This window comes from Cavia porcellus, unplaced genomic scaffold (assembly GCF_034190915.1).
Source record: "Cavia porcellus strain 051 isolate PalLab524CR breed Dunkin Hartley unplaced genomic scaffold, mCavPor4.1 scaffold_11, whole genome shotgun sequence".
In the NCBI taxonomy this organism is placed as follows: domain Eukaryota; kingdom Metazoa; phylum Chordata; class Mammalia; order Rodentia; family Caviidae; genus Cavia; species Cavia porcellus.
In genome coordinates, this window is record NW_026947494.1 from 52,866,577 (window position 1) to 52,891,137 (window position 24,561).

Sequence of the window (24,561 nt, forward strand, 5' to 3'; positions counted from 1 at the left end):
TAAAAATAATTTGTAAGTGTAATTACCCATGTTTCCTTATTGGAGTAACGTCTTTTTTTTTTTTTTTTTTTTTTTTTTTTGGGTACTGGGGATCAAACTCATGACCTTGCGCTTGCCAGGCAGGCACTTAAGCCACTGAGCTAAATCCCCAGCCCAAATGATGTCATTTTTATTCAATTAAATTTTTTACTTGGCTATTCAGCCAAATATGAAGGAATAAACAGAAAATCTACACAGAGAACAAAGTGAGTTAAGACTATTCCAGGCACACTGTGCTTTAGGTAAGCACTAGTAGATTCAGCTTTTTATTGTGAAAGAAACTAGAAACTGCCACGTGGGAGTCTTCTTCCCTTTGTAAGTTTTTCACTGTTTTGTGTTTTTGATACACAGTCTTGCTCTTGCTATGCAGTTCTGCTATGCAGGCTGGCCTTCAGCTTACTTTGTAGCCCACACTGGCCTTGACCTTGCAGCAATCCTCCTGCCTCAGCCTCCTGAGTGCTGGGATTTCAAGCATGCACCACCATGCCCTGCTTGGCAGATGTTCTTATGTAAGGACTATGTGTTAATTGATGGCAAGTTTAAATATAGCCCACCACTACAAAAAAAGAAAAATGAAAGTTCAGATCATTTCTGATCATTTTCTCTTTACTATTCCAGTTAGTGTTCTGTTACCTAATTCTTTTGGTAGAAGTAATACATCTTTAGGACTTACCAATTTGTGTTTAGAAGTAGGTTGTATCTTCATTCAGTGGTTCTCTATGTAGAAGCCTATTAATTTGATAAGATTTCATTTATTGAGGGTTGGTTTTTTGTTTGTTTGTTTTTGAGACTCACTTGCATGTTGTGTAGCTCAGGCCGGCCCCAAACTCAGGGCAGTTCTCCTGAGTGCTAGGATTATAGATGTGCACCACCACATCTGGCATTGTTCTTGACTTTAGAGGGAAAGCTCCAATTAAGATGGATCTTCTGGGAGTGGTGGGTAAAGATTTTCTGCCTGGGGTTGATGTTTCAGTCAGTCAGATCCCTGGATGGGGCTTAGGAGTGTCAGTGTGATGGTGGCAGGTTTTCAAACAGCAGCAGGAAGCAGTAGCGGAGAGCTTTGGCTAAAATAACTTTGTCCAGGTTGACCACAGCATATCTAGGCTGTTGGACTACATTTCTAACAGCTGCTTTTATCTGTAAACAGGATGTATTCAGCATCTGGGATTTATTTTCAGTCTGGGACCAGTGGGCCCAGCTTGGCGGACAGATACATGGCAGGATTGAGTGGTCCACAGTTATGCAGGAGGTTCAGTACAGTGTGTGGCACCTGGGCAGTCAGGCCGTAGCCTAAGATGAGGTTGTCAGCTTTCTTGACCAGAAGGACAGTGGCTATTAGGGTTCAAAGGCAAAGAGAAGCAGCCCTTAGTGGCCTGATCCAAGTATTTGCACAGGTAGGCCACTGGCCTCTTCCAGGGGCTCACAAGCTGAGTAAGCATCATTGTCTCTGTGAATTCAAGGATCCAGATTCTATAGAAGCCAGCAGCTCTGAGAAATTCGTGTAGTTTCTTGTAACTGGTGTCTGTCAAGATACTGCAGCAGAGCTTTTGTGTCTTTCTAACATACAGCTCGGGTGTCATTAACCAGAAGTGCAGGGATGTTTGTGCTGGGAAACTAGTGAGGTCAGCTGTGAGGGCTTCTCCAAAGAGGGTAAAAGGGGTTTGAACCTCTGGGACACTGACCCCAGGTCAGTTGACTTTTGCATCTAGAACTGGGGTCTTTCCATTTACAGGCAAAGAGGGGCTGGCTGCCAGCAGCCAACCAAAGGCAGAAAATACTTTTTTGGTCCAGGCAGGTGTACCAGCAGGCTGTGCGTGGCACAAGACAGGCAATGTATATGGAGGGCAGTTGTGGCAGCATTGGCAGCTCAAGATCTTGAACTGGCCTTCCAGTTAGGAGATATGGATTTTAGCACTTTGATCGTCTGTGGACATTTTACAATTTTGAAGCCACTTTTTTTTCCCCCCTTAGGGTACTGTGAGGATCTCTCGGTTCTGTACCATCTTCTATGGTTATTGCTGGAGTTTTGTTTAAGAATTGGGGCCCCAAGCATTCTCCCTGGTCCAATTCACTATCTACAAAGAGCTTAATGTGATAAATGCTATTCTAGTGAGGTTTTTGCTAAGCAAAATGATGTTTTTGCTTGAATGTTGTTTGTTCTCTGAGACAGGTCTTCTCACTATGTAGCCCAGGCTAGCTTCAAACTCTTGATAATCCTCCTGTCTCAGCCTCCTGAGTGCTGGGTTACAAGTGTGCATCACCACACATACAGTGGTATTTTTTTTTGTTTGTTTGAGCTACTTCACATTGAGCTACATCCCTAGTCCATATATATGTGTGTATGACAGTGTCTCCCTAAGTTGCCTAGGCTGGGCTCAAACTTGTGTTTCTCCTGCCTCAGGATCCAAGAATGCTAGAATTCCAGGTGTGTGCCAGCATGCCCAGTTAAGGTAAATGAAGTTGATTAAGCCCCCACTACGTGCCTACCATGTTAGCTGTCTAGTATATCATTGTTAAGTAAATGAATATTAAATGCTTAGTAAGTAAGCTTTGCAAAGTGAGATGTTTTGTGATTTAAGTTTTCTTATACATTTTGTTTTTTATGACTGTTGGCCAATGTTCTGTGTGCTCACATTTTAATTGTTTTAAGTATGTGGCAGGTTAAATTTAATTATAAATAGGACCAGTTTGCCATCTGGGATATTTTGAATTTTCCTTCCTTAATATCTCATATATTCAAACTGCAGTATAGGTTCAGGAAGCTCATTAATTCCAGGAAATACATATTTAACTTTGTCTATTTGCTAGCTGTTGTTCTAGGTGCAAATAGAAGGGTAAACTAAGCCATTTTCTGTTGCCAGTAAAAATATCCATCAGAGAGGGGTGTGGTAGCACATGCCTGAAATTCCCACCCTTTAGAGGCTGAGCAGGAAGATCACAAGTTCAGACCCAGCCTGGGTAACTAGTGAGACTGACTCAAAGAAATAACAGCCTAATAAGATATACTATGATGCCCATTATGGTTTGACTATTATCCTTTTTTTGAAGTCCTGTAAGGTCTCCAGTGTAGGTTTTATTGGTCTTGTTCTGTACTGTTTTGATCAATTCTATTATACCTGATGATATAGGCAACTCAATTTAAAAATAGCAAAAGGCACTTTTGATCACCTGGTATTCTATTTTTGCATCATGTACTATGCCCACCCTTCTGTTCTAACTGACTCTGTTTTGCTTAGTCACATTTGGTTTTATTCTCTTCAAAAAAAGTAATAAGAACTGTGGGAGTAATAAAACCCAAAAAGTCTAATTGTTACTGTAAAAAAGAGAGGAAAGAAAGGTGGACTAAGGGATATAACCGCAGTGGTATGTTTGAGTGTGTAGGATGGAAAACCATATTACTGAGCTTTTGTTGGATCATTGAACGGAACTGTCTCCAATATCACTGTATGAATGTCCACTTTATATGCCTTAATTTTGTAATTTGGACAACTGTTTCTAGGAAGATAATATGTAACCTATTAACTGGTGATTTCTTACTGTATATTTTTTTTCTTGAAATTCTGTATTACTTTGTACCCTTTTACTGCTTTGGTTTTTTAATGTCCTTTCTTTTTTTCTCTTTAAATTAAAAAAAAAAGAAATAACAGCCTAGGTGAGCTACAAAGGAAAGAGGTTTGTTCTAGCTGGCAGTGCAGGAGGCGCACAGGGTTGAGTGTCCCAGTCTCGCCATGATGGTCCTTGAAGTAGGTTCGTGAACAATATAGGAATCTAAGCAGCCAAATTGATAAATTTGGGATTTCATTAGCTGAGCTCAGCCACCTCTCATGTAGAGATCCCTGTTTCAGAGTCCTACCAGGTGGCCCTGAACTGGAAAGTTACAAAGCTTTTAAAACAGAGAACCACAAAAAGACATTGTGTTGGAAACAATCTAGCTAGATCTTACATTAATTTTTGGTTGACACCTGTATCCTGCTTCTTTGTTGAGCAAGTTCATTTTTCTCTGGTAGGTGCGGCTCATTTTGCTTTGGGATAGTACTCTAGGTAATTTTCCATTTTCTTGCATGAAATACAGGGCACTAGTTAAATGCAGAGCTCAAGATGGCGTCAGTTATGCCAAGCTACAAGTCTCCTTGCCTGTGACGTGGTAATGAGCAGGACATCACGTTCCTGGAGAGGGGGGTGAGCATGGGTCTTTTGGTCTCTAGCTCTTGTGACTGAACTGGGATTAATTAATGGGAGCCCCACCCAATGACCATGTCTACCCTGGTCATTCCCCAGATGCTGCGGCTCTAAACACCTGAGCAGATTGCTTCCATGCCTGTCAGTGCCGCAGAGCGGGGCTAGATTTGAGGGTGTAGTGTTGTGACACCCATCGCATCACAGAGCCGGTGTGCAGCGGCCTCAGCTTGCAGAGCAGGGATCTAGAGCAGCACAGTGCGCCAGGCCCGCCCGCAGCAGGGGCTCCTAGCGGAGGCGCTGGTGGGCTGGGACTTAAGGTCGCCGCTGTGGCAGTACTGTGCCAGGAGCACTGTGGGGGTTGCCCCAGGTTCTCTGTGCTGCTGGGAGACAGAGCCAAGAGAGACTTCAAAGTCCTGGCCAAGCAACTGAAGGGACGGAGCGAGGGGTCGCACTGGAGCTGGAGTGGAAGCAGCAGTTCCCTGCTCCCCTCGGGAGCCATGGTCCTCAGGAGCCAGGAGGAATGCAGTCAGGATGGACCCGGCTGCAGAGGACGATGGACCCCGATGGTGGAGCCCCTAAGGTGACTGGAGTTAGCACCTCTCAAGTGGACTGGGCTGTCATCCCAGCACTAGGGAGGATGAGACAGAAGAATCATTTGCAAATTCGAGACCAGCCTGGGCTACAAAGTGAGCCCACGGCCAGCCTGAACTGCATAGCTCAAGATCCTGTCGCAAAAAGACAAAAAAAAAAAAAAAAAAAAAAAAAAAAAAGAAAGGTAAAAATGAGGAAAGAAGGATAACATGGAAACAATTTTGCAAATAAGGAAGGGGAACCAAGGTTAAAGGAAGGGGAGGGAAATGGGAAGGGAAAAAAGAGAAATCAAGGTATATTATAGACAGATGCTAAATCCCCATGGTGAGCGGGATCACTGTGTATGCCTAAACTGTACCAATAACCTTAACTGAAAAGAAGCTGTCAGGGGGGCCCCGGGATTCTCCTAGCTGTTAGGGGTCACAGAGGGACACTATTTGGGGAGGTGCAAGGACAACAGGCTGGATGGCCTGTGCAGGTGAGTAGCTGAGAGGAGGGGGGAGTGCGAGCAGTGGGAGCCCTTGTTCACTGGGCCCCACAAGACGGGAGGATGATAGAGAAACAGCAGTGTGCAGGTCACAGGTGGCGCTTAGAAAACCACTGAGGCAAGGCTAGGCGGGTGCACCCGGGGGCTGAAGCAGACAGATCACTCAGACTTAATGGGCTACATGGTGAGAGCCCGTCTCAAACAAAAAGAAAAAAGAAAAAGGAGGAGAAAGAGAAGAAAAGGAGAAGCAGAAGAAGAAAAAGTTGGAGGAGGAGGAAAGAAGAAAGCTTGGGGGACTGAGCTTGGGGGCTGGGCAACCCTGTCTCAGAACAATGATGCTCATGAGAATGTAGCTCATGAGAAGGCTCTGGGTCAGTCCCCAGAACAGTAAAACAACAGAAAGCTATTTTAGTAGCATAGTGCTGGAGAAACTGGCTTTCCACATGCCAAAGACTAAAGCTAGACCTGTGTCTATCACCGTGCACTAAACTGAAATCAAAATGGAGCAAAGATCTAAATACTAAAACAGAAACACTAAATCTTTAAAAAAAAAAAATGGGCTGAACACTTGAAGACATAGGTGTGGGCAAAGACTTCATAAACAGAACCCTGCTATCAAGAAAATAATACAAAGAATCAATACTGGGATCTCATCATATTAAAAAGCTTTTGCAGCCTTGGCCTGCTTGGCACAGTGAGGCCCTGCGGCTTGGGCCGTGGGGCAGACCCTCTGGAGACCCTGGGCCTTGCGGCCCAGTACTGCTTCTGCCAGGAAACCATGCTGTTTCCCATCGTGGCTGTACCAAACTATTTCCTTGCCCACAGTATAAAAGGCAAAATTCCCATTTCTCTGCACCCTCACTAATACATGCTATTTTTGTTTGTTGACTTTCTGATAACAGGTGTGAGGTGATACTTCATGTAGTTTTGATTAGAATTTACCTGCTATAGGGCTGGGGATACAGCTCAGTGGCACAGTGCCTGCCTGGCAAGCATGAGGTAGTGAGTTTGATTCCTGGTACAAAAAAATAAAGTAAATAAAAAGAAGAATTTATCTGCTGATTACTGATAATGAACATCTTTGTATGTCTTTCACATTTTTTTGACTTGCATGAATTTCCTACATATTTTGCATATTGTATCTATTTTACTAGAGAAACAGACTAGAGAAACACAAGATATACAATTGGATAGGAAATCACAAGGTAAGCTTATGATGGTCACCCACAGGACTGGATGAGGAAGTGTGCAGAGGGTGTCTGCACGCTGGAGACTGCAGGATTCACCAGGATCTGGAGATCACTGCAGTGTCCTGTGCCAGTCCATCTCAGGAGGCCACTGGGTCTGCGATGGGAGGCTGAACAGTAATGCAGCTGAAGTCTACACTGGGATCCAGGAGTCAGTGTGCTCTGAAGGCTGAGACTGGAGCTCCTCCAAGAAACAGAAGCAAGCCTGCTTTCTTCATGTGCCCTCTGTATTGTCCAGGCCATGAGCAGCTCTAGGGTGGGTCCCCTCGACCCGTGCGGTAAATGAGTCACCCTGAGGCAGAGCTTCTACAGCCCGGGGCATAGAATTGCTGAGCCCATTTAGTTAAATTTTTAAACTTCTTCTGTCGATACAACCAACCATTTACATGTTAGCCCTTTCTTAGGTAGATGGTTTGAAATATTTTCTCTCATGGTGTAGGCTGTCTTTATTTTCTTTTGCGATGCATAAACATTTTAATTTGATGCAGTTCCACCTGTACACATTTGCTTTTGTTACCTGTGCTTTTGGTATCATATGCAAAAAATCACTGCCAAAGCCAGTGAGAGAGAGCTTTCTTCCTATGTTTGCTTCTAGCAGTTTTATGGTTCAGTCTTACTAGAAGGGAAGGGAGAGGGGTTTGCAGGAAAAAAACAAGAATCAAAATATATCACATACAAGTACAAATTCCCTATGGTGAATTTGATCATTATGTATATCACATAGTCTTTTGTCGCAGTAGTTACTAAAATGTGTTTGATAAATTACATTTCTAGAATTGTTGATTCAGCAGTTTTTACTGTCTTTTTTTTCTTTCCCTCTTTAAATTAAGTTTATTGGTACACTTTAGATGTATATAATGATCATATTCATCATAGAAGCTATTTTTTTAGAACAGAATAAATTTATTGAGAGACAGTCTTTATTTCACCTGAGACAAGTTATCACTGTGCCAGGGTCCCCTTGGACTGAAAGTCCTCTGCCTCAGGTCTGGAGTGCTGGGTTACAGGGATGCGCCAGCTCACCCCACCTGAAGGTTTCATGTCTGGATGACTGAAGGGAATGGCAATCTCCATTTCCAGAAAATCTGCAAACGCATGGACTGAGGGTGTCTTTCTTTCACAGCATCAAGCAGCGTAACATCTTCTGCATCCAGGAGCCAACCCAGTATGTGTAACTGGAGCAGGCTTGGGCAGGCAGGACACACACTGGCCAAGGCCCTTGACCGTGCTGGCCTGGACTGCGAAACAGTCAGTGAAGTGTCTGGAGATATTCAGCTCTCTCAAGTTGGGCAGGTTATCCAGGGCTTAAAAGGAATTCCTGTACCCATCCTGGGTAATCTCGTGATTCACTGAAAGATTTAGGTCCTCGAGTTTCTGGATACCTCCACTGATTGCTATGTTGGCTATAGAAACAAAACATTCATGAAAACATGATCCTGAGGACTTTTATTTCAATAACAGTAGACAAAGTTATTTGACTCAACTTCTGCTACCACTATTATAAATAAAGTAGGAGGTGCTCAGTGTACTATTCTATTTTAATTTATTTATTCATTTATTTATTTATTTGGAGACAGAGTCTCACTACGTAGTTCAGATTGGCCTTGAACCCACTATGTAGCCAACAGTGCTGGATTACAGGTGTGCACCATCATACTCAGCTTTCTTTAGAGTTTTCTTGTCTGTGTGGGGTTTTTTTTGAGACAGGGTCTCACTATGTAGCCCAGGCCTCCTCAGATCATGCCTCCTGCCTTAACAACTTTAAATAAAAGTACTTTCTAGCAAAATGTATGCGCCAAACAGTACCTATCACACAACAAGAACATACCAACAGAAAATCTATAAGGAGCTATGGTCATAAAATTTGAAGAACTGACAAGTAACAAATAGAGCCAGGGTATGAAATGACTGCTAGTCAGCGTGTAAATTGCTGTAAACTCTGTGGAAAACTGAGAGTTTATCCGAGTTCCTCAGGAACTCCTACCATAGAAACTCCTAAATATGTACATCAAAGATCATGAACGTTCATGTTGCAGGGTGTAATACTATTACTATTAACAAATTCAACCCAGGGCATCACACTGAGCTACGTCCCAAATTTTTCTTTCATTCTTCACTTTTATTTTGAGACAGAGTCTTACTAAGTTGCTAAGTTTCCTAGACTTTGATCCTCCTGCCTCCACCTCTCACTGTGCTGGGATTATAGGCACATGCCACCATGCCCAGCTAAAAGCACTACTCATAGTAGCCAAGTACTAGAATAAACTGGGTGGACAAGCTGTAGCATGTATATAGTCACAGCATGATTTTTGGTAATGAAAAATCAGTGAGCTCTGTAATAGCACAAACATAATGATCAAAAACAAGATGCAAAAGCGTACATATTGTGTAGGATTCCTTTATGTAGGATTTTTAAATAGGCAAAACTAATGTGTAGTGGAAGAAAGCAAGACCTCGGCCATCTCCCGCAAGGAGCGGGCGGCACTGTCACACTGGAAGCTGGAAGGAGGCTGGCGACGTCCCATATTCTAACCTGGCCACACAAAATATTCAAGACTTCAGTACAGTTCACTAAGTGGCATACTGAAGACTTCTGTCCTTCTGTAAGTATATTAATATCCAGCTGAAACAGGCACTTGGAAGAGGCTCAGCCGCGCGCGTGTCTGACACAGACGTGAGGAGCACTGGCTGCAGGCCGCCCTGAATGTGAGCGCAGCACCGCGCCATGTGCACGCATGAGGCTTGCAGGCTTGAGTGACCCCTAAAGGCAGGCTTCCTCGTGCTGGGTGCAGCCGGGATGGCCAGGCGCCGGGCTTCCTGCCAGCCGGAGCACTAAGGGAGCTTACAGATTTCTGCCACGCTGTCATCGTTCAGAATCTTGAAAAAGGAGAGGGCTGGAAGGCACGGAAGCCGCTGGCACTGCTGGATGATCCGTTTCGCCACCTGATGAATCTCGTCCCCAGTCAGAAGGACCAGCTCTTCCAGGTTCGCGAGCGAACCCAAGGCGCCAGCTGTGGAGAGGGGCACACGCTGCTCTCTCCCGGTGCTGCTGGCCCAGCGCCCGCCCCACTGTCCGCCCAAGGCGGTGGCCGCCTGCGCCCCCTCCCGGCCGACGCGCATTGGCAAGCTCGTGCCTACTGGCACTCTGGAACTCCTGGAGACAGGGAGGACTTCACTGACACTTAATCAAACTGCACAGGGCTGTGAGCCGGGTCCACAGTGAGCAGAAGTCGCTGTAGAACCCACTCTGAGTCTAGGCTGGTGGCTTCCGCCTGTAATCCCAGCACTCGGGAGGCTGAGGTGGGAGGATCACTACAAGTTCGAGACCAGCCTGGGCTACAAAGTGAGCTCAAGGCCAGCCTGAACTGCATAGCAACACCCCGGCTCAAAAAAGACCAAAAAAAACCACAAAAAACAAAAACAAAACTCCACTCTGAGGACCCTAGGACCAAGCCAGATAACTGTGTGGAAACCGCAGACCCACTGCTTCCTGCAGAGGCGCTAGGAGCCAAGTAGGCTGCAGTCTGCACCGCAGAGCCAGACCCCGCACAGGCCTGCATCCGCAATGGGCCCTCAGCCCGTGTGCCTTGTCACTGTCTCCTGAACGATACAGTAGGACAAATGCTTGCATCGCATTCATACTGTAGTAGGTGATGCAAGGAGTCCAGAAACCACGTAAAACACAAAGGAAGATGCGCGCAGGTAGCATGCAAACACTAAACTGATTTCACACCAGGCACCCGAGTGCCCTCCTACTGCGGTCAGTCAAGGGTCCCAGAACCAGCACCCATGGGCGCTGCCTGAGGCCTGCCCATACTCGCTTCACTGTGGCTAAGTCAAGCGGCAGGCAAAGGACTTCGCGGAAGGAAGTCAACAAAAAGTAGGAAGCGCCGATTTGAAAACATACCAAATTTTTCAGCTGTCTCATTAGGAAATCGCTGGTGTTCCAGGTTTAACATCTTCAAAAAAATAAAATTTGGCAGAATAATGACTACAAAAGAGGAAATAAAAATTTAGTTATGTCAGTTACATTTCTTATAAGTAGTATTTTTAAATGATCAAAATTAAAATATAGTACTAAGGCCAGGAGAGGTGGCACGCCTGGCATTCCAGCACTCCAGGGGCTGAGGCAGGAGCTGTGGCTGTGGCTGAGGGAGGCTGGTCTCAAATTCGAGATCAGTCTGGGCCACACAGTGAGTTTCAGGCCAGCCTGAATTGCACAGTGAAGCCCTGTCTCAAAAAACAAAAAGAACCCGAAACAATATACTAATTCAAACTGAATTAATTTGACTAAGTAGATAAACCAAATCTTTACTCAGAAAATAATCCTAGAAGCTAGAAATGTTTAAAATTATAAACAGCGAGGTGTACTGGCACATATCTGTAATCCCAGCTCTCAGGAGGCTGAGGCTGGAGGATCACTGTGAATTCAAGGCCACTTTTGAGCTACCCAGTGCGTCCAGGCCAGTCTGAACTACATAGCCAGACCTTGTTTCAAAAAAAATTTTTTTTGGGCTCTTGTTCATTGTGCTCAGTATGATTTTGTCCACAGAGAGGTTGCATGAGGTCCAGAGTTCAATCCTCACTACCCACAAAAAAAGTACAAAATTATAATTCTTACCAAATGGGACAGCATCAAAAAAGGATCCAGAAAATCTAATTTCACTGAGTTTCTTGCAGGAAGCCAGTGTGGTTATGAGAGACTGAAAACCCGGATAAAAATTGCACTTCAGATGGAAAACACAAAGGTTTGGAGAATTCTGAATCAATTTGACTAAAATATCAAAGATTTTTCAGAAATTAGAGAAAACTGTAAGTTTCTATCCAAATTGGCCTCATTCTTTATGACTTCCTGTTCCAACAATACTGACTTCAAACAAGGCAGCCTGACACAGAGACCCAAGACTTGGGCCACTTGGGTTTCAGGTAGGATCTGCACTGATGGGTGTGGGGTGGGGCAATGTGGTTACTGACTCTCCAGGAATCAGTTTTCCTATCTGTAAGATAAGGGCTCAGGAGGGTCCCCTTCAGCCATCACCTTTTAATGTCTATGTCTGTACTGCATGTACACAATACAAACACTACACAAACACACAAGGAATGGCACTGAAGCAAAGCCTCGCTTGATGTAAAAATACTGACATCTGTAATCACAGCACTCAGGAGGTTGAGGCAGGAGGATTGCTGTGAGTTCAAGGCCAGCCTGGGACATACTGAAGCCCATAGTGAGACTTTGTCTCAAAAAAACTAAAAATCTCACAAACAAACAAATAACCCCCCCAAACCCCAACCAATACAGGGAAATTACCACTTCCAATATATCACCATCAGCAAATGTTTTGCATGTGATTTCATAAAGCTTGATACAGAGTGGACCTATGACTTAGGAACTCAAAGCATTCCAAGGGCTGGTTGTAACACAGGCTGTCAGTCAAAGGCTCAGCCTCCTGCACAGCCTTCAAAGTCTCTGTCCTGTACAAAGGTGGATTTCAGTCCTTAGAAAGATGCTGACCCAGGATTTCTCAGTCGAAGCCCATACGGGAAAGGATGTTGTGATGTTCCTTCCAGAATGCCTTAAAGGTTAAATCTGTATCTGGAAGCACAAGCATCCGGCATTCGGACCCTAACCCAAGACTGGTTGTTAAGTTAAAACCAAAATTCTGGTCATAACCCGAATTGTTGTATGTGAAGCCAGTCGTGACTTGAGGGTCCACTTCTGTCTGGTGTTTAGGGTTTCCTAGAGTGAGGTGCTGATGGTTGTGCTAAACAAGGGACTTTGCAAGCAGGCACCTGCCCACGATGGCAGCTCCAGCCTGGCCAGCAGCTTCCATGCTGCCCTTCACAGCTCTGGGAGACACATGCAGCAGCCACTCACACAGAAGCTGACCCCAGAGGCTGAGCGCTCAGACTCAGGTTGAGGTTTGCTTAGCTGGGTGAATTGAGTAAATTACTTAGCTTCTTTGTGTTTCAATCCCTGTGAAGTATCAACGATCTGATGTGGAGAGGAAGTTAGGATTTGGGAAGCACTTAGAATGCTTTGTAAGGAGAGAGTGCTGTGCCCACAGTATCCATGGGGACAGACTAAACCCTCAGACCCCACACAAGTTCTTCTTTATTTTTTTTTTTTTTTGGTACCACATAGAGAGATGCTGTCTCAAAAATAAAAAACAAAAATCACTGGTCATGTAACTTTTCCAACTAATGCAAAAACAAATAAATCCAAGTGCCATCCTTACCTAGTTTGGAAGCATCACACCCAGCTGAAACTTGGATTAGTAATTTCTCCATATGATGGCGGTTTGGGAATTCATCAGGAAAGAGAGAAAAAATATCCAGAGTGCTATCCAGATTCACCGACAGTTCTCTCAGGCATGGGAACTTGTCCAGGTTAGTGAAGATTTGGTCTGCAGAGAAGCATGGTTTTCCATTATTGACCTAACAATTTCCAAGTGGAAAATCTGAAACTATCATTTTGACCCGACAACTACTTTCACATTGTCAGGTGAAGACCACCAGACACCATGCAACTCTTTTTTTTAATTTTTTATTTTTGGAGACAAGATCTTGTTGCACAGTTCAGGCTGGACTTGAACTCACTATATAAAAGCCAGACTGGCTATGAAATCACAGAGATCCTCCTGCCTCAGCCTCCTGAGTGCTGAGATTATAGGTGTGTGCTAACATGCCCTGGAAAACATTCATTTTAGTAAGGATATATACAAAGAATTGTCTGTAGCACTCACCAAGTATGTACCATCTGGGAAGCCCTGTGTTACTCTCTGTACTCACAAACATAAGTAAGATATCTCCCCCACCAACAGTGTAGGAACAACAGGATTTCCATGGCAAAAAAAATCAAATTGGACTTCCTACCCTAACTCATATCTAACTTAAAATGCATCAGTGATCAAAAGAGCTAAAACCATTCAACTCTTAGAAGAAAACACAGGGGCAAATCCTCATGACCTTGCATATAACATCAAAAGCACTAGCAAAGAAAAAATGATAAATTAAACTATATCAAAATTAAAAACTTGCCAAGTGTGGTGGCACATGCCTGTAATCCTAGCACTCAAGAAGCTGAGGCAGGGGGACTGTTGCAAGTTCCAGGCCAGCCTGGGCTCCATAGTGAGACCCTGTCTCAAAAAGACAGAAAAAAAAAAAAAAAAAAAAAAAAGGCCTGGCATGGTGGTATATGCCTGTAATCACAGCACTCAGGAGGCTGAGGCAGGGAGACTGTTGTGAGTTCAAGACCAGCCTGGGCTACAAAATGAGCTCAAGGCCAACCTGAGCTGCATAGTGAGACACTGTCTCTAAATAAATTAATTAATTAAGTTAAAAAAAAAAACCTTGCACCTTAGAGGCCACTATAGAGTGACCCCAGTACCAAAAACAAAAGCAGAAGAAAAAGAGACAGAGGAAGGTAAGAAGGTATGAAGTCAGAGGGAGAAAGAGAGTAACAGAATGAGAGAAAACACTTTTCAAATATAGGTGTGATAAGGGTTTAACAACCACAATATATAAAGAAATACTACATAACAGTGTCAATAGCAAAAGATGTCTTAACAATGACATTTGAATAGACATTTCTCCAAAACAACTTATATATGAAAAGATATTCTACATCATTCAGTCAGCAGGGAAAGACAAATCAAAACTATAGTGAGGGGCTGGGGATGTAGCTCAGTGGCACAAGCACCTGCCTAGCAAGCATGAGGTTGTAAGTTTGATTCTCAGTACAAAAAACTAAACAAAGCTACAGTGAGGCAGGCCTGGTGGTACATGCCTGTAATCCCATCATTCTGGGAGGCTGAGGCAGGAGGATCACCAAATTCAAGCCTAGCCAAGGCAGTTTAGGAAGATCCCATCTCAAAACAACTATTGAAAATCAAAATTAATTAACAATTAGAAGGTAAAAAAATTTAAATATCCTGTGTGGTGTGGTGGTGCATGCCTGTGATCTCAGCACTGGGAGGCTGAGGCAAGAGGATCATTGTGAGTTCTAGACCAGCTTTGGCTCCAAAGTGAATTCAAGGCCAACCTGAACTGCATAGCAAGACCCTGTCTCAAAAAGACAAATAAATAAATATATAAAACTAAAATAAAATATCATTTACAGTATTGTTTTTAAAAATCCCACTGGTACCTAGGAATAAATTTAATGAAAGAAGGGGAATATTGGGCCAGGGATTTAGCTCACGGCATGAGCGCCTGCCTAGCAAGGGTGCGGTAGTGAGTTCCATCCTAGATACCAAAAAAAAAAAAAAAAAAGTTGGGGAAAGTTGATATTGAAAACTATCAAATTACAGGTGCGTGCCTGTAACCCAAGCAGTTAGGAGGCTGAGGCAAGAGGATCATTGCGAATTCAAGGCCAGCCTGGGTTACATGACCCTCTCAAAAAATAATAATAACAACAAAAGAGAAATAAAAAATAAATAAATAAATGAGACACATTGTCTCTTGAGGAAGCCACGCCCTTTTTTCATTAGTCAGCTGGGACAGGAGAAGTTTTCAAGCATCATCTACAAATAGGTCATTATTTACTAACAAGTAATTTAGAAAAGTAATTTATATCTGCTTACTAAGGGTCCTTAATGAAATATTTTCAATTAAATATTGACATCCATGTTTTGTTAATTTTATTAACCAGAAGATGCTCATGTTCAAATAATCTGAGTTATTTGAAAACCATTCTATTATTCAGGGGCCTGTCATTCATTTATACTGCTAGCCCCCAAATGAGTGAAAGTTTGTATCTCTGCTATCAAAGAGGATTTAGGGGCTTATGGCTTTAGAGGCACACATCACCCAAAGCTAAGCCTGAGAAAGTAGAATGGCCAGCAGGAGCGTGCTCCGGAAGGCAGCCGGGCTACCTGAGAACCTGGCTGAGCCTGAGATGGCCAGGGACTCCAGTGCGGGCAGGGCGAGCAGCAGCTCCCGCTCCGCAGCGCTCAGCAGCTCCCCCATGCGCAGGGTGACCTTGGTGACCGCGGCCCTGCTGGGCTCCAGCGCCAGCCAGATGCTCTCCAGGAAGCCGCTGCTCTCCTCCACGCAGAGCTCAACGTGCTGGGCGGCGGCGAAGGCAACATGAGCGCCTCCAGCACTGCAGGACTGGCGTCGCCCTGCTGGGCGGCACGCAGCTGCAGCAGCGGGAGCTCCTGCGGCCTGGGGGAGAGCCGCCAGTAACCGGGAGAGAACTAGCGGAGGCTGCAGCTGGAGCCCCCACTAACTCCGGATGTTCTCCTCTTTCAGCACCGAGTCCTGCTCCCATTGCTCCAGAGTCTCAAAGGCTGAAGCATAGTACTCATCTATTGTTGGCATCTGGGATCTGTCAAAACATCTTTCTAAGATTTCACTGTCTGGGCTGCATCTCTGCTTGCTGCCTAGTAGAAAGACCGTGATACTTCTCCGCACTTGGAGACTTTCTGGGTAATCAAAGAAGTACTGTGAGTTAAGTACCCTGTTTCCTTAGTTTTCTGCCATATGCTTGTTATCACACACCTGGGATGCAGAAAAGTTGTGTTTTCTCCTTTAAACACTAAGCTGTTTACATGCCCCACACTTTCTTCTTCCATGTCATCCTTTTCTCTTTTTTATGTCGGATATGTAATGCACAGGCATAGAGGATGAGGGCTGAGAGAGGCACATCTCACAGTGTCATAAAAACCAGCCGCCACTTAGGACCCACTAACGATCTCCATATCGCTTTTTAAAGATTAGGTGTTGGTGTGCTGTGGTTTGGATCTAAAATGCCTCCCACCAGTCTCATGTTCAGAGGTGGGCCTGGCTGGGGGGGGGGAGCAGGTCCCTGGTGACATACCCAAAAGGTGTATTCTTTTGTTGTTGTGTTTGCTTTTTGTATTATGAGACAGGTGTAGTTCAGGCTGGCCTTGAACTCACTATGCAGTGCAGGCTGGTCTTCAACTCACAGTGATCCTCCTGCCTCAGGTTCCTGAGTGCTAGGATTACAGGCATGCCCCACTATGCCTGCTGACGTGCCACTTCTGCCTTGGAGCCAGCAGAACATGCATGGAACCCACTGAAACTGTGACTGAAAATGAATCTCCCCTTGTCTAAACTGTAGGGGTCAAGAATTTTGTCCTAATGATGGAAAAGTGACTGCTACAGTATGTCTTGTTTTGTTTGCCATAATGGATGGAACTCAGGGCCTCAAACATACTGAGAAAGTGCTTGCTGTACCACCAGCATACAGCCCTATCCTTTTCTCTCACTTTGAAACAGGGCCTTGCTGAATTGCCCAGTGTGTTGTCAAACCCTTGATCCTCTCAACTCAGCTCCTAAATAGCTGAAATTACATGTCTGCTGCCATACCTAACTCCGATGGATTTCTAAAATTCACAAATATAAAAGATGCACCAAGTGAAGAGAATGGTGTTTGTTCTCTTGTTTTGGATGACAAACATATCTACCACACAGCCTTAAAATAGGGTGGCGTGCATATATTTATCAAATTGATAGTGGCTGAAATCTCAGAGAACTGTTAGGATTTCTCAGTTTAAAGGGGTCAGTCTAGTATCTGGTCATTTCCTTTTACTATTTTTTTATTTTTTTAAAATCCATTTTGCTTGAGAATAAAAAGAAAGAGAAGAGGAAGAAGAAGGAGGAGGAAGAGGAAAGAAGAAAAGAGGAGGAAAACTATAACAAAATTTCAAAACATCAATCAGGGGACAACAATAGTACATATACTGCACACTCTCATCCCTAAATCATTCATAATTTATTAAAGATACATCTTCTCAGCCCTGAAAAAGGCCAAAGAGGAAGTTTGACTTTACTGGCCTCTAAATAAACATCAAAGACGGGTGTAGCCTGATGCTGTTCAATTCTAAATGTCCAGACCTCAATGCCAAATGCCCTGAGCACTCATTCAGGAAGCCAGGAATCACATCTTCCTGGTACTTCATGGTAACCCCAGCTGCACTTCGTACACAGAAGATGCTTGGTAGATATCTGGAGAATTTATGTGTTTACTTACTTACACCGAGTGATTCCTGTTCAAAGCAGTTTTCAATCACCCAGTCACATACCATTATCTCAGGAGTTCACCACAGCCCTTGAGGTCGCGAATCACTTCTGCATAGGACTTCATATTTTGGAGAGATGGACAACTAAACATGGAAGTTAAAAAAGTATAAAAATGTATGCAATTAAACACTTGCACTATACAACACTATTAGAGTTTTCATGACAACCAGGAGGTCTAAAGCCAGCATTTTCAGTGACTCTGTCAGTGTCAGTGTCACACAGGGTGTTTAGATGTGGCTCTGAGCAACAGGAGTGTGTGGGGCTGTGATATGGGGTGATGCTGCCCAGGGCTGATGAAGGAGTGTGTGTGTAACTCTCATCCAGGAAGCCTGCCATAATGAACTAAAGAAGCAAAAATAGAGAAGACTCCATCTGTGCACCCTGGAACAAAACAGGGCATTAGTGGAAAAACTGGCACAACACAAGGTCGGGAATTTAATTATTAGTAATATAGATTTTTTTTCTTTAAAAGACAGGGTCTCACTATGTAGCTGGCCTGCAACTCATTTATGTAGCCCAGGGTGGCCACGAACTCACAGTGATCCTCCTGCCTCAGCCTCCCGAGTGCTGGGATTACAGGCATGTGCCACCACACCCAGGTAGTAACTCTTAATTTAGAGAAATGTACCATGGTAGTATAATATTGGCACTGGAGGAAACTAGGCAAGGTCATATACAGAAAGTATTGTACTTTTTCTATAAGTCTAAGCTATGCTCAAGCTAAGAGTTAATTTTTGACAACTCCATCAATATCAAAACCGAAGAATGGCTACAAACATACTCCCTGAAACTATCTGCCAGACACCACAAAATCAGGACACAAGTTTCCTCTAAACTCAGGGATGTGGTCTGCATGAGGATCCAGAAGTCACTGTTCACGCAGACAGGGAGTACAGAGGTGAGCAGGGATGGTGACAGGGAACGACCCGGAGAATCACAGAGCAGGGGCTGAAGCACGAGTACACTTCCCTTCTGTTTTCTTTGCTTTGTTGGAGAAACCTATTTCCCACATCTAAAAAAGGCCACGTGAAAAGTCAGGCCCTGGAGAGGCATACCGGAATAGAGCCTTAGGTACAGAAAGCAAAAAGTAGGACCCCTCATGTTTCTGTCCACGGTCAGCCCTGTGAAGTCCCATCAAGTAAAAGGACTATGAGAGAAAGTACAATAAAAACCTTTTCCTAAAAATAAAAGCCAGTAAAGAGGCAAGTGTGTTGATGCACACCTCTAATCCCAGCAATCTGGGTGGTTGAGGCAGGAGAAACACAAATGCAAGCCCAGCCAGGGTGACCTAGCAAGACCTCGTGTCAAAGTAAAACATGAAAATAGCTGGGGGTGTAGGTCAGTGCGAAAGCCCTGGGTTCAATCCCCCCAAAAGCAATGAAGTAAGTTGCCAGCAGAAGCATACCGGAAGTGTGCCACCGGTAATGTTCAAGGAAGCGCTTCAGTTAGAAGGAAGAGGACGTCACACAAAAACCTGGCTCTACCCGGAGGGATGACAAGGGCCTGGCTGGTCATCATGCAGTGCTCAAGATTCCTCAAGAAGATGACAATGGTGGGCTAGTCACTAGTTTGACTGGCCAGGGGCGGTGGCGCACACCTGTAACCCAGCACTCCAGGGCTGAGGCAGGAGAATCACTGTGAATTGGAGGCCAGCCTGGGCTACACAGTGAGTTCAAGCCAACGTGAATGGCATTATGAGACTGTTTTTAAAAAAAAGGTTGATTTATTTGAGAGGACATTGAAACATCTGGGAGGATTTGAAGATGATTAGTGCTAAGTGCAAAAAGACCTAAGAAGAGGAAATAGTTGTTGATGAGGATATAAAGAATTTAGAACCTTCATACTTTTCTAGTGAAAACTTGAAATGGTGGAAAAGTTTCATAAAACATTAAACTCAGAATTAACATTATAACCAAGCAATTCCACTACTGTATACTCAAAAGCATTGAATACAAGTACCTAAGCAGATACTTGTAATCAGCACTATTCACAATATCCAAAAGGAAGAAATAACCAAATGTCCATGAATGAGTGGAGAAACAAAATATAGTGTATTCATATGGAATATTATTCAACCAAAAAGAATGAAATGCTGATATATGCTATGAGAGAGATAAGCCTCAAAACAAAATACTAAGTGAAAGAAGCCAGACATATAATATCATATTGTATGCTTGCATTCATGTGAAATATCCAGTATGGGACAGTCCAGAGACATGAAGCAGATTAGTGTCTGCTACAGGCTAGGTAGGCCCAGACAGGTGTGGAAGGGTAAGAAGTAGCTGGCTAATTGTTTTGGAGTGATGAAAATGTTTGGACTTAAGTGGATAAGGCACAACATTGCGAATGTGAACACCAATGAACTGTGCACTTTAAAGTAGTTAATAAAGAAGTGTATTTCCTACAAAATAAAAAGATGGACAGGAAGACATGTAACCATTTACTACAAGCTTCAACTCTTCACAGCACTGGTGTGGTTACAATAGCATTAACATGAACGAAAAAATAACCATCTATCTGAAACCCAGACAGAGCTATGATGAGAGGCAGCTGGATAAGACGGGGTCCAGGAACATCCTTGGTCCCTTCACAGCACAGCACAGTGAAGCCCAGGAGTGGGTAAGACTTGGTTCACAGCTAAAACAGGGTGACAGCAAAATTGCGGACGCATGAAGTCACGGGCCCTAGACAGCCACCGTGTTCACCTGGGGAAGTATTTGGTATGATCTGCCAAGGGGCCATCCCCTTCCTGCCAGTTTTTCATGCATCCTCCACAGGAAAAGCACTGTACCTCATCCTCCATCCCTGCACAGAAGGAGAGCTGATTAGTATTTGGGGCCCGTGCCTTCATTGAATGACATGCTGGTCACAACCACCAGGCCTTTATTAGACAGTGGGCTGTGTAAGGCTGTTGGTCCAGGATGGTGTCATCAGCATGGTCACCCAATGCGTCCCATACTGTATGTTTTAATAAACACTCTTTCCCTGCCTGCCACCCAGGCAATGGAGAGATTTACAGCCAGCACCTAGAAGAGACGCTCCATGGGGAAGAGATTTTTGTCTATCCTTCACTCTAACAAAACTCATGAGCCCAAGAGAGTTCCTAGCATTTCTTTGGCAATCTGTATTGTTTTGGGTTTTTTTGTTTTGTTTTGTTTTGTTTTCTGGTGTACAAGGAATCAAACTCAGGACCTTCCACTTGACAGGCAGGTGCTTATGCCACTGAGCTATATCCCCAGCCTGGGATTATTTAATGAATAAATCAGAAAAAACAGATCTGGAGCTCAGGGAAATAAAAACATAATAAGCAAATGCAACACATATCAGCAACTTCATGCAGAATCACTTGCTCTTACCACACCATTGCGGCATTTATTCCCTGGACACAGGACTGAGCCCCTTGTGGGACTGTATTTCTTGGAGGGAAGCCAGTGTTTGGTTCTGCAAGACCCCAAATTGGAACCCATCATCTTCCTCCCACACTTGGACCCTGGCAGTTCTGAACAGCTGGGGCAAAGCCCCACTTTGTGTCTGGCCAAAAATTATGAGGTCCTGGAGCATTCAGGACCCTAAAGATGTCAGACACAGAATGTGTGGGGAGAGGATGAACACTCGGGAAAGGGGCCTGGAGAAAGCCTGCCACGCACAAAAAGAGTAGCCAGTGCGTGCAGCAAGGGCAGAGTGCTCATTCTCCAAAGGCTGGAGATTGTGAGCCATTAAGATTTGTAGGCCAATCAAGTATGTTTGTTAGGGTCCGGGATAGAGCTCAGTGGCACAAGATCCTGAGTTCAATTCCCAGTACAAAAAAAAAAAAAATGTCTGTTAAAGTAGGAGCTGCACTTTCCAGTCCAGACCTGTTCTGGTGTGTCTGCTACCTCCATGATTTCTCCACCAGAGGGCTTGTGGTATCTCAGGGTGCACCTGGTCTGACAAGGACCAGCAGGGTACTTAGGAAGGCATGCCATGCCCTCCCTGCTCCCTTCAGGCAGAGACCTTGCAGAGGGGACAGACTTTGGGGATGAACAGTGGAGCAGCCACTCTTAGTACAGAGAACTGATGGAAGGTGCTGCGTGCTTTGGAATCATGAGCATGAATTCTGTGCTGAGTGGCTGAGCTGGAGGTCGGGGAACTCCTTGGGACTAGAGCGAAGCCAGTCCCAGGAACCTGGAATGCCAGAGGCAGACCGTGGAAAAAAGGTGTCTTCTAGCTCAGTGACATATCAGCAGGTATCCGCCTTGGTTTCCTCCCTGTTAACTACAGCACAGCTCTGAGAATGTGTCACTTTCAGTGTTCTCAGCAAAACACTGAGACTTTGCACTTTTGGCCCCCTCGTGGGGGCAGAGAAGCCAGGTCCCAGCTCTTTTCTAGGTGTCTTGTGTTTTCTTAATCTCCTGTCTTTTTTTCTTTCTTCTCTCTCTCTCTCTCTCTCTCTCTCTCTCTCTCTCTCTCTCTCTCTCTCTCTCTTTCTTTCTTTTTCTTTCCTTAAGACCAGGTCTTGCTACATAGTGCAGGCTGATCTTGACCTCACTATGTAGTCCAGACTGGCCTCAGACTTCAAAGTTTTGGCAGTCCTCCTGCCTCAGCTTCCTAACACGTGCTACCGTGTCCAGCCGAGCTGTAGTGTCTTACACATTTCACTTACTTTCTAACTTCCTTTTCAGTCACTGTTCATTAGGCCTATGCAAAGTATCTTCCTAATTAAGGTGAATCATGGAAACTTCTACCTGGCAAAACATACCTTGGTATTTGGCATAATAAACAATGTTCAAAAACTGTTTAGGGTCACAAACTTCAACCTTCTCATGGTATAACTAGGCCTCTTCTATCTGGATAATTGTGGGGTGGTCCGATTTTGGAGAGGGAGTAATTCAACCTGAAGTGGATACTCAGCAAGGTTCTTTGTCTTTGTCTCTATAAAAACTAAAAAACATAGAGGGGTGTGTTTCTACACACCTGTAATCACAGCTACTGAGGAGGCTGAAGCTAGAGGACTCCAAGTTTGATCCTGGCCTCAGCAACTTAGTAAGGCCCTATCTCAAAATTAAAATATACAATGAAAGGCTCAGTGGTAGAGCATCCCCGGGGTTCAATCCCCAGCACTGCCAGATAAAACCAACAAAGCAAAATGACACAAACAAAGGAAAAAAGCACAATACAACAGCAGACCTGACCAGTGTTAGCAGAAAAACACGCAAGCACTTACTTGGGAAACCACCTGGCATGTCCCTGCCAGGGGTCGTCTCCTTCTTCCCAGTGTCCTAAGCATCCGCTGCAGAAGCACTGCATGGTGTCCCTGTGACCTGTGGACACAGGACAGCGGCTCAGGGGCCAGCAGCGGCCCTGAGGGGCTCCCGGAGGTGACAGCTCTCCTCAGGCCCAGCTGCCCCGCGTGCTGTTCCTCCAGGAGCGCTCGGCCACCTGGTCAGCCCTGCTGCGCCCCGCGAGCCCCGGCCTGCCCACATCCAGTCCACTGAGCTCCGCAGCTGCGAACCCTCGCTGTTGGTTTCTCCACGCTGATTCTGTAAAATGCAGGCCCTTTTTTTGATTCTTGGTGAAAACAAAAACTCAAAGGTCTCTGAGTCTTGATGAAAACAACTGTGACTTGGGAAAAACAGGGGCAAATGGGTTGACAAAGAATTGGAGTTCATCCACGCCTCGCATGAAGCAGCCGCTCAGTAAGCCATAGTTGCTCTTAGGAAGCCTCGGTCTCCTGTCACCATCCATGGTGAGGCCAAGACAAACACACAGGCGCCAGGACATGCACCTGCCTGGCAAGTGTGACATTGTGTTCGATCCCCTGTACCGAGAGAGAGAGAGAGAGAGAGAGAGAGAGAGAGAGAGAGAGACAGAGAGACAGAGAGACAGAGAGACAGACAGAAAGAAATTGATTTAAAAAAACTTCAAAAACTGTAGGAATTTTAAAAATCAAAGAAAGCTTGTGTGAGAGCAGTGAAGAGCTCCTCATTCGTGAGGAGACTGGGATTGAACAGCATCAGGGACTAAAGAACACAGTCTGTGTCACCTAAGGCCCTTATATATGGAAAAATCGTCTTCTGGTTTTATATAGCTTTGACGAATTAACACAAGGTGCACAAAACATCAAGAAAAATTACTGAAGTGGAATTGGGGGGGGGGAGGTTGCTTGTTTTAATTTATTTATTGAGTCAGGGTCACACTATGTAGTCCAGGCTGGCTTTTAACTCACTGTGTAGCCCAGACTGGCTTAAAACTCTGGGCAATCCTCCTGTTTCAGCCTTGCAAGTGCCGGATTACAGGCCTGTACCACCACACTCTGCTTGAAGCAGAATTTTAACAAGATGGATTTTTGTCTAATACAACACATTAAACAAGCAATGAAGGATTCACAAAGCAGCTCAACAGCAACCAAAGCATGGAACCTCAAGTTAAAACTTGGGGAGAAGCCCTATAGGAGATGAATTCAGGTTACCTATAAAGACGAAGCCGGAAGCTGCAAGGCCCCGCGGGGACACTGCGTGGACGCAGAAGGGCCAGTCCTCAAGGACGCGAGCCTGGCCTCCTGCTCGCGGTACCTGCTCGGCCACCGCTCGGCTCCTCGCCTGGGGTCTTCACCCGCACGCACGTCGTACTTGCCCATGTTGCCCACGTCCCTGCCCAGCAGGAATGGGCAGCCCAGGCGGAACTCCCTGCGATGCTCCACGGGGACCTTCCCGCAGCTGCAGCCGGAGAGGACCAAGCTGCAGCAGAAGCACTGAACCAGGACTTGGACTTCACCCCGGTGCAGTAAAAGCCCGCTGCTGCCATGTCCCGCGGCGTCCAGGAGCTGTACAGTGGCAGGTGGCGAAGGTCCTCGGCTGGCAGCCTCGCTGCGCGTCCGGGGTTGCAGCCCTCGCTCATCCGCCCGCTCTTGTGCTCCTCCTCCTGCAGCTTCAGGAAGGCCACCGCATCCACGCCCAGGAGCGCCCACATTTCCGGGGCCAGGCCTAGTCAAAC

General features: G+C 45.1%; 1 protein-coding gene across 1 annotated transcript; it reads right to left on the reverse strand.

The window, feature by feature from the left end:
* Positions 1–6,423: 6,423 nt before the first annotated feature.
* LOC100731333 (baculoviral IAP repeat-containing protein 1a-like) lies at positions 6,424–24,555 on the reverse strand (the record flags this gene model as incomplete). The annotated part of the gene is given in 14 exon segments (XM_063257887.1): positions 6,424–7,727; positions 7,729–7,946; positions 9,390–9,554; positions 10,451–10,534; positions 11,165–11,317; positions 12,780–12,947; positions 15,417–15,629; positions 15,632–15,737; positions 15,739–16,010; positions 17,599–17,672; positions 22,793–22,889; positions 24,038–24,103; positions 24,106–24,325; positions 24,328–24,555. Coding segments are annotated over 14 exon segments (2,211 nt in total), but the record flags the coding sequence as incomplete, so codon positions are not given.
* Positions 24,556–24,561: the final 6 nt, after the last annotated feature.